Below are 10,516 nucleotides of genomic sequence, written 5' to 3'. Positions count from 1 at the left end.
TAGGCTGGAGGAGACCAGGCTGGAGGAGACCAGGCTGGAGGAGACCAGGCTGGAGGAGACGACCAGGCTGGAGGAGACCAGGCTGGAGGAGACCAGGCTGGAGGAGACCAGGCTGGAGGAGACGACCAGGCTGGAGGAGACCAGGCTGGAGGAGACCAGGCTGGAGAAGACGACCAGGTCACAGAAGAAGACCAGGCTGGAGAAGACCAGGCTGGAGGAGACCAGGCTGGAGAGACGACCAGGCTGGAGGAGACCAGGCTGGAGGAGACCAGGCTGGAGGAGACCAGGCTGGAGGAGACGACCAGGCTGGAGGAGACCAGGCTGGAGGAGACGACCAGGCTGGAGGAGACCAGGCTGGAGGAGACGACCAGGCAGGAGGAGACCAGGCTGGAGGAGACCAGGCTGGAGGAGACGACCAGGTCACAGAAGACCAGGCTGGAGAAGACCAGGCTGGAGGAGACGACCAGGCTGGAGGAGACCAGGCTGGAGGAGACGACCAGGTCACAGAAGACCAGGCTGGAGGAGACCAGGCTGGAGGAGACGACCAGGCTGGAGGAGACCAGGCTGGAGGAGACAGGCTGGAGGAGACCAGGCTGGAGGAGACGACCAGGTCACAGAAGAAGACCAGGCTGGAGGAGACGACCAGGTCACAGAAGAAGACCAGGCTGGAGAAGACGACCAGGTCACAGAAGAAGACCAGGCTGGAGGAGACCAGGCTGGAGGAGACGAGGCTGGAGGAGACCAGGCTGGAGGAGACGACCAGGTCACAGAAGAAGACCAGGCTGGAGGAGACGACCAGGCTGGAGGAGACCAGGCTGGAGGAGACCAGGCTGGAGGAGACCAGGCTGGAGGAGACCAGGCTGGAGGAGACGACCAGGCTGGAGGAGACCAGGCTGGAGGAGACCAGGCTGGAGGAGACCAGGCTGGAGGAGACCAGGCTGGAGGAGACGACCAGGTCACAGAGAAGACCAGGCTGGAGAAGACCAGGCTGGAGGAGACCAGGCTGGAGGAGACGACCAGGTCACAGAAGAAGACCAGGCTGGAGGAGACCAGGCTGGAGGAGACGACCAGGTCACAGAAGAAGACCAGGCTGGAGGAGACGACCAGGCTGGAGGAGACCAGGCTGGAGGAGACGACCAGGCTGGAGGAGACCAGGCTGGAGGAGACCAGGCTGGAGGAGACGACCAGGTCACAGAAGAAGACCAGGCTGGAGAAGACCAGGCTGGAGGAGACCAGGCTGGAGGAGACGACCAGGCTGGAGGAGACCAGGCTGGAGGAGACCAGGCTGGAGGAGACCAGGCTGGAGGAGACCAGGCTGGAGGAGACGACCAGATCACAGAAGAAGACCAGGCTGGAGGAGACGACCAGGCTGGAGGAGACCAGGCTGGAGGAGACCAGGCTGGAGGAGACCAGGCTGGAGGAGACCAGGCTGGAGGAGACGACCAGGCTGGAGGAGACCAGGCTGGAGGAGACGACCAGGCTGGAGGAGACGACCAGGTCACAGAAGAAGACCAGGCTGGAGAAGACCAGGCTGGAGGAGACCAGGCTGGAGGAGACGACCAGGTCACAGAAGAAGACCAGGCTGGAGGAGACCAGGCTGGAGGAGACGACCAGGTCACAGAAGAAGACCAGGCTGGAGGAGACCAGGCTGGAGGAGACGACCAGGCTGGAGGAGACCAGGCTGGAGGAGACCAGGCTGGAGGAGACGACCAGGTCACAGAAGAAGACCAGGCTGGAGAAGACCAGGCTGGAGGAGACCAGGCTGGAGGAGACGACCAGGCTGGAGGAGACCAGGCAGGAGGAGACCAGGCTGGAGGAGACCAGGCTGGAGGAGACCAGGCTGGAGGAGACCAGGCTGGAGGAGACCAGGCTGGAGGAGACGACCAGGCTGGAGGAGACGACCAGGCTGGAGGAGACCAGGCTGGAGGAGACCAGGCTGGAGGAGACCAGGCTCGAGGAGACGACCAGGTCACAGAAGAAGACCAGGCTGGAGGAGACGACCAAGATGGAGGAGACCAGGCTGGAGGAGACGACCAGGCTGGAGGAGACCAGGCTGGAGGAGACGACCAGGCTGGAGGAGACGACCAGGTCACAGAAGACCAGGCTGGAGAAGACCAGGCTGGAGGAGACCAGGCTGGAGGAGACCAGGCTGGAGGAGACCAGGCTGGAGGAGACGACCAGGTCACAGAAGAAGACCAGGCTGGAGGAGACGACCAGGCTGGAGGAGACCAGGCTGGAGGAGACGACCAGGCTGGAGGAGACCAGGCTGGAGGAGACCAGGCTGGAGAAGACGACCAGGTCACAGAAGAAGACCAGGCTGGAGAAGACCAGGCTGGAGGAGACGACCAGGTCACAGAAGAAGACCAGGCTGCAGAAGACCAGGCTGGAGGAGACCAGGCTGGAGGAGACCAGGCTGGAGGAGACCAGGCTGGAGGAGACGACCAGGTCACAGAAGAAGACCAGGCTGGAGGAGACGACCAGGCTGGAGGAGACCAGGCTGGAGGAGACCAGGCTAGAGGAGACGACCAGGTCACAGAAGAAGACCAGGCTGGAGGAGACGACCAGGCTGGAGGAGACCAGGCTGGAGGAGACGACCAGGCTGGAGGAGACCAGGCTGGAGGAGACGACCAGGCTGGAGGAGACCAGGCTGGAGGAGACGACCAGGTCACAGAAGAAGACCAGGCTGGAGGAGACGACCAGGCTGGAGGAGACCAGGCTGGAGGAGACGACCAGGCTGGAGGAGACCAGGCTGGAGGAGACCAGGCTGGAGGAGACCAGGCTGGAGGAGACGACCAGGTCACAGAAGAAGACCAGGCTGGAGGAGACGACCAGGCTGGAGGAGACCAGGCTGGAGGAGACGACCAGGCTGGAGGAGACCAGGCTGGAGGAGACCAGGCTGGAGGAGACGACCAGGTCACAGAAGACCAGGCTGGAGAAGACCAGGCTGGAGGAGACCAGGCTGGAGGAGACCAGGCTGGAGCAGACGACCAGGTCACAGAAGAAGACCAGGCTGGAGGAGACGACCAGGCTGGAGGAGACCAGGCTGGAGGAGACGACCAGGCTGGAGGAGACCAGGCTGGAGGAGACCAGGCTGGAGGAGACGACCAGGTCACAGAAGAAGACCAGGCTGGAGAAGACCAGGCTGGAGGAGACCAGGCTGGAGGAGACGACCAGGCTGGAGGAGACCAGGCTGGAGGAGACGACCAGGCTGGAGAAGACCAGGCTGGAGGAGACCAGGCTGGAGGAGACCAGGCTGGAGGAGACCAGGCTGGAGGAGACGACCAGGCTGGAGGAGACCAGGCTGGAGGAGACGACCAGGCTGGAGGAGACCAGGCTGGAGGAGACCAGGCTGGAGGAGACGACCAGGTCACAGAAGAAGACCAGGCTGGAGGAGACGACCAGGCTGGAGGAGACCAGGCTGGAGGAGACGACCAGGCTGGAGGAGACCAGGCTGGAGAAGACGACCAGGTCACAGAAGAAGACCAGGCTGGAGAAGACCAGGCTGGAGGAGACCAGGCTGGAGGAGACGACCAGGCTGGAGGAGACCAGGCTAGAGGAGACCAGGCTGGAGGAGACCAGGCTGGAGGAGACCAGGCTGGAGGAGACGACCAGGTCACAGAAGAAGACCAGGCTGGAGGAGACGACCAGGCTGGAGGAGACCAGGCTGGAGGAGACGACCAGGCTGGAGGAGACCAGGCTGGAGGAGACCAGGCTGGAGGAGACGACCAGGCTGGAGGAGACCAGGCTGGAGGAGACCAGGCTGGAGGAGACCAGGCTGGAGGAGACGACCAGGTCACAGAAGAAGACCAGGCTGGAGGAGACGACCAGGGTGGAGGAGACCAGGCTGGAGGAGACGACCAGGCTGGAGGAGACCAGGCTGGAGGAGACCAGGCTGGAGAAGACGACCAGGTCACAGAAGAAGACCAGGCTGGAGGAGACCAGGCTGGAGGAGACGACCAGGTCACAGAAGAAGACCAGGCTGGAGGAGACGACCAGGCTGGAGGAGACCAGGCTGGAGGAGACCAGGCTGGAGGAGACGACCAGGTCACAGAAGAAGACCAGGCTGGAGGAGACGACCAGGCTGGAGGAGACCAGGCTGGAGGAGACGACCAGGCTGGAGGAGACCAGGCTGGAGGAGACCAGGCTGGAGGAGACGACCAGGTCACAGAAGAAGACCAGGCTGGAGGAGACGACCAGGCTGGAGGAGACCAGGCTGGAGGAGACGACCAGGCTGGAGGAGACCAGGCTGGAGAAGACGACCAGGTCACAGAAGAAGACCAGGCTGGAGAAGACCAGGCTGGAGGAGACCAGGCTGGAGGAGACGACCAGGCTGGAGGAGACCAGGCTGGAGGAGACCAGGCTGGAGGAGACCAGGCTGGAGGAGACGACCAGGTCACAGAAGAAGACCAGGCTGGAGGAGACGACCAGGCTGGAGGAGACCAGGCTGGAGGAGACGACCAGGCTGGAGGAGACCAGGCTGGAGGAGACCAGGCTGGAGGAGACGACCAGGCTGGAGGAGACCAGGCTGGAGGAGACCAGGCTGGAGGAGACCAGGCTGGAGGAGACGACCAGGTCACAGAAGAAGACCAGGCTGGAGAGACGACCAGGCTGGAGGAGACCAGGCTGGAGGAGACGACCAGGCTGGAGGAGACCAGGCTGGAGGAGACCAGGCTGGAGAAGACGACCAGGTCACAGAAGAAGACCAGGCTGGAGGAGACCAGGCTGGAGGAGACCAGGCTGGAGGAGACCAGGCTGGAGGAGACGACCAGGTCACAGAAGAAGACCAGGCTGGAGGAGACGACCAGGCTGGAGGAGACCAGGCTGGAGGGAGACCAGGCTGGAGGAGACGACCAGGTCACAGAAGAAGACCAGGCTGGAGGAGACGACCAGGCTGGAGGAGACCAGGCTGGAGGAGACGACCAGGCTGGAGGAGACCAGGCTGGAGGAGACCAGGCTGGAGGAGACGACCAGGTCACAGAAGAAGACCAGGCTGGAGAAGACCAGGCTGGAGGAGACCAGGCTGGAGGAGACGACCAGGCTGGAGGAGACCAGGCTGGAGGAGACGACCAGGCTGGAGAAGACCAGGCTGGAGGAGACCAGGCTGGAGGAGACCAGGCTGGAGGAGACCAGGCTGGAGGAGACGACCAGGCTGGAGGAGACCAGGCTGGAGGAGACGACCAGGCTGGAGGAGACCAGGCTGGAGGAGACCAGGCTGGAGGAGACGACCAGGTCACAGAAGAAGACCAGGCTGGAGGAGACGACCAGGCTGGAGGAGACCAGGCTGGAGGAGACGACCAGGCTGGAGGAGACCAGGCTGGAGAAGACGACCAGGTCACAGAAGAAGACCAGGCTGGAGAAGACCAGGCTGGAGGAGACCAGGCTGGAGGAGACCAGGCTGGAGGAGACGACCAGGCTGGAGGAGACCAGGCTGGAGGAGACCAGGCTGGAGGAGACCAGGCTGAGGAGACCAGGCTGGAGGAGACGACCAGGCTGGAGGAGACGACCAGGCTGGAGGAGACCAGGCTGGAGGAGACCAGGCTGGAGGAGACGACCAGGTCACAGAAGAAGACCAGGCTGGAGGAGACGACCAGGCTGGAGGAGACCAGGCTGGAGGAGACGACCAGGCTGGAGGAGACCAGGCTGGAGGAGACCAGGCTGGAGGAGACGACCAGTCACAGAAGGAGACCAGGCTGGAGGAGACCGGGCTGGAGGAGACGACCAGGCTGGAGGAGACCAGGCTGGAGGAGACCAGGCTGGAGGAGACGACCAGGCTGGAGAAGACCAGGCTGGAGAGACGACCAGGTCACAGAAGAAGACCAGGCTGGAGAAGACCAGGCTGGAGGAGACCAGGCTGGAGGAGACCAGGCTGGAGGAGACCAGGCTGGAGGAGACCAGGCTGGAGGAGACGACCAGGTCACAGAAGACCAGGCTGGAGGAGACCAGGCTGGAGGAGACGACCAGGCTGGAGAAGACCAGGCTGGAGGAGACCAGGCTGGAGGAGACGACCAGGCTGGAGGAGACCAGGCTGGAGGAGACGACCAGGCTGGAGGAGACCAGGCTGGAGGAGACCAGGCTGGAGGAGACGACCAGGTCACAGAAGAAGACCAGGCTGGAGGAGACGACCAGGCTGGAGGAGACCAGGCTGGAGAAGACGACCAGGTCACAGAAGAAGACCAGGCTGGAGAAGACCAGGCTGGAGGAGACCAGGCTGGAGGAAACCAGGCTGGAGGAGACCAGGCTGGAGGAGACGACCAGGCTGGAGGAGACCAGGCTGGAGGAGACCAGGCTGGAGGAGACGACCAGGCTGGAGGAGACCAGGCTGGAGGAGACGACCAGGCTGGAGAAGACCAGGCTGGAGGAGACCAGGCTGGAGGAGACCAGGCTGGAGGAGACCAGGCTGGAGGAGACCAGGCTGGAGAAGACGACCAGGTCACAGGAGAAGACCAGGCTGGAGAATGTATCCCGGCCTTCACGGGGCCTGAGGCTCCGGAGGCGGCCAGGCTCCAGGAGGAGAGCATGGGAAGTGGTGTCTGCGGGGAGTCTCTTCTGAAGCATTCGCAGATCCACGGTGTGCGCTGGGATATGGAGATGCCAATGCATTCCAAGTGTCCATGTCTGTTCACAGACGGTGTGCGTGTGTGCGTATGCGTGTATGTGTGAGTGTGTGTGTGCGTGTGCGTGTGTGCGTGTGTGTGCATGTGCGTGTGAGTGTGTGCATGTGCGTGCGTGTGCATGTGTGTGCATGTGCGTGTGGGTGTGTGCATGTGCACACGTGTGCACGCGTGCGCGTGTGTGCGTGTGCCTGTGCATGTGTGCGCGTGTGTGTGTGTGCGTGTGTCTGCGCGTGTGCATGTGTGTCTGCGTGTGTGCATGTGTGTCTGCGTGTGTGCATGCGTGAGCATGTATGCGTGTGTGCGTGCGTGAGCATGTATGCGTGTGAGTGTGTGCGTGTGTGTCTGTGTGGTGGAGATGTGGAAACGGGCAAAAGACAGACGCTCAGGTGTGAGCCACCACCAGCCACAGCTCCTGTCAGATCTGAAGTCCTCCCTCCTGGAGGAGCTCCTCCATCCTCACACAGCTCCTGTCAGATCTGAAGTCCTCCCTCCTGGAGGAGCTCCTCCTCCTCACACAGCTCCTGTCAGATCTGAAGTCCTCCCTCCTGGAGGAGTTCCTCCTCCTCACACAGCTCCTGTCAGATCTGAAGTCCTCTTGGAGGAGCTCCTCCCTACTCACACAGCTCCTGTCAGATCTGAAGTCCTCCCTCCTGGAGGAGCTCCTCCTCCTCACACAGCTCCTGTCAGATCTGAAGTCCTCCCTCCTGGAGGAGCTCCTCCTCCTCACACAGCTCCTGTCAGATCTGAAGTCCTCTTGGAGGAGCTCCTCCCTACTCACACAGCTCCTGTCAGATCTGAAGTCCTCCTGGAGGAGCTCCTCCTCCTCACACAGCTCCTGTCAGATCTGAAGTCCTCCTGGAGGAGCTCCTCCTCCTCACACAGCTCCTGTCAGATCTGAAGTCCTCCTGGAGGAGCTCCTCCCTCTCACACAGCTCCTGTCAGATCTGAAGTCCTCCTGGAGGAGCTCCTCCCTCCTCACACAGCTCCTGTCAGATCTGAAGTCCTCCTGGAGGAGCTCCTCCCTCCTCACACAGCTCCTGTCAGATCTGAAGTCCTCCTGGAGGACCATGGCACTAGTCCCCTCCAGCTACGGAGTACCAAGCCTTAGAGGTGGCAGGTGCTCCTCCTCCAGCTGACCCGGGAAACACCAGGAGACAGGACTTCAGGAAGGATGGGGGCTCCCGGACATGTTCTGGTTTCTGGACCAGGGTTTAAAATCGTTGATGAAGAAGCGGTTGCCATCGTGTCGACTTTCATCTGCAGAAGTGGAGAGCACCTGCTCACGGCATCCTTGAAAACACACCAGCCACATTCACCAGGGCTCCCCCTCATGGCCTCGTGTCAGGACACACAGAAGAGGGCCTCTCATCGAGACCACACACCAACTACTATTCACACTTAATCACAAAAAAGGAAAAGTTTGGAAATTAGAGTATAGTAGACATAGAAGGAAAAAGCTCCATTTATGCTTAATTCTCACAAAAATGTTACCAAAAATACCAATACTCCTCATTAATAAAGATACAAAAGCCCTCCACATAATATTATAAGCAGAATTGAAAAATATCTAAAAATGTATGACCAAGAAGAGTCCTCTCAGAAATGCAGTGCTCCTGTGTCTGTAGGTGTTTGAGAGCGCGTGTGCACTGTTGGTAGAAGAGTGAATTCAGGTAGGTGCTTTACCATCCAGCTACTCTTTCAACCTATCTGTCACTAATTCCCAGAAAACTTTTTCATAAAAACGGTGCCTGTTAAAGGCACCAGGGAGAAACATACAGACAGCATCACAGTCAACAGGGAAATGCTGATTTCCCCACCGTGGGTCAGTACAGTGGGATGGGAGCTGTCTCCTACTCCTGCAATGGGGAGTGATTTTCTATTCAGCTTTGTCCGTGAGGGCTTAGTGCAATACAAGAACAAGAGGAAATGTAAGTAGCAAATACCTACAGTTCCAGAACTCAGGAGGTAGAGTAGGGGGATCAAAGGTTCAAGGCCACCTTGGGCTACATACACAGCAAATGCCCAGCCAAGGTGAGGTACATCGTAAGATTCTGTTCCAAACAAGATGGTTCCAAATGGGGACAAAATCAAGCAAGCAACAGGAACTTAAATCAGCAACGCAACTTGTAATATCAAATCTGGTCATGAGTCGACCAAAGATTCACAAAACTTCTGTGCTGAAGACTATAAAACATGGCTGTAAGAATTAGAGTCGCCGAGCTCCATACTTATGGATATAGCATATTTGTGGCTAGAGCTCATGACAGGTGAAGATAGCCAGTCTCTTCAAGTTGATTTACAAATTCAACAGAATCCTAAGCAAGACTATAATGGGCTTTTTCTGGGAAGGAATTAGAAATTGGTGAGTAGATTCTAAGATGTAGAGTGCATAGAAGAGAACAAGGTGGCAGTGTGACACTGGCACCCAGGGTTGGTGGCATCGATGGGGCTGGCTAGAAAGGTATCCTTACTGCTGTCTATGTCCCTCCTGAGCTACATGCTTCAAGGTCAAAGAGGTCAACTTTTGTCAATAGAAGAGCATGGGTCTTTGTGCTTCCCTGCAGGAACCTCTAAATCAGTTCTCCAGAATAAGCAGGCACAGCAGGCAGTAAACGCCACGACTCATTAAAGGGCCCTTAGAGACAGAGTGGTTTTGTTGAAAGAACACCAGGTCTCACATACAGGATCAAGGTATTTTCAAAGGGTTGCAAGCTTAGTGAAGTGTGGAACGGTCTCCTTTAGCAATGGGGCTGTAGACTGTGTGTTAAGCTGGAAGCCAGTGGACCTCAGCTCCCACATCTCCCACTCCAGTGTACATTAGCATCGCCTAGGGGTAATGGAGATCCAGATCTATAGAAGCCCCCCACCGAGTTTCTGGTTTCGTGGGGCTTGGGGTTTGCTGCTGGTATGGAGGACATGATGACAGAATAACAGATTAATGTGACATGTATCAAAGACCTAAGCCATGTCTCCCACGAAAGCACAGGCAGCTATCTTCTCGTTCCTGAGTCAAACATTCTCAGATGGGACCTAGGAAATAGTTTTCTTTTCTCTTCCTCCTCCTCCTCCTCCTCCCCTCCTTCTCCTTCTTCTTCTCCTTCTCCTCCTCTTCCTCCTCTCCTCCTCCCCTCCTTCTCCTTCTTCTTCTCCTTCTCCTCCTCTTCCTCCTCCTCTTCTTCTTCTCCTTTTCCTCCTCCTCCTCCTCTTCTTCTTCTTCTTCTTCTTCTTCTTCTTCTTCTTCTTCTTCTTCTTCCTCCTCCTCCTCTTCTTCCGCTTCTTCTGCTTCTTCTCCTTCTCCTCCTCCTCCTCTTCCTCTTCTCCTCCTCCTCCTCTTCCTCCTCCCCTTCTCCTCCTCCTCCTCCTCCTCCTCCTCCTCTCCTCCTCCTCCTCCTCTTCCTCCTCCCCTTCTTCTTCTCCTCTTCCTCTTCTCCTCCTTCTCCTCCTCCTCCTCCTCTTCTCCTCCTCCTCCTCCTCTCTCCTCCTCCTCCTCCTCCTCTCCTCCTCCTCCTCCTCCTCTCCTCCTCCTCCTCCTCCTCTCCTCCTCCTCCTCCTCTCCTCCTCCTCCTCCTCCTCCTCTCCTCCTCCTCTCCTCCTCCTCTCCTCCTCCTCCTCCTCTTCTCCTCCTCCTCCTCCTCCTCTCCTCCTCCTCCTCCTCCTCCTCTCCTCCTCCTCCTCCTCCTCCTCCTCCTCCTCCTCCTCCTCCTCTCCTCCTCCTCCTCCTCCTCTCCTCCTCCTCCTCCTCTCCTCCTCCTCCTCCTCTCCTCCTCCTCCTCCTCCTCCTCCTCCTCCTCTCCTCCTCCTCCTCCTCTCCTCCTCCTCCTCCTCCTTCTCCTCTGTTCAATACTGGAACTTACACTTGGAACCTGATGCTTTTGCTCACCAGGTGCTGCTCTACCAACTGA

The 10,516-nt window shown here is 59.2% G+C and overlaps 1 protein-coding gene across 1 annotated transcript in view; it reads right to left on the bottom strand.

Annotated features, from left to right (window-relative positions):
- Positions 1-10,516, bottom strand: part of Crocc2 (ciliary rootlet coiled-coil, rootletin family member 2) — a 43,075-nt gene that overhangs the window by 19,552 nt on the left and 13,007 nt on the right. Inside the window, 2 exon segments of the mRNA XM_090354345.1 lie at positions 9,880-9,905; positions 9,908-9,929. Coding sequence (XP_090210471.1) covers positions 9,880-9,905; positions 9,908-9,929 — 48 coding nt within the window.

This window comes from Megascapheus bottae, chromosome 21 (genome assembly GCF_031878675.1).
Source record: "Megascapheus bottae isolate mThoBot1 chromosome 21, mThoBot2.hap1, whole genome shotgun sequence".
NCBI lineage: Eukaryota > Metazoa > Chordata > Mammalia > Rodentia > Geomyidae > Megascapheus > Megascapheus bottae.
This window is presented reverse-complemented; position numbering and strand designations above follow the sequence as displayed.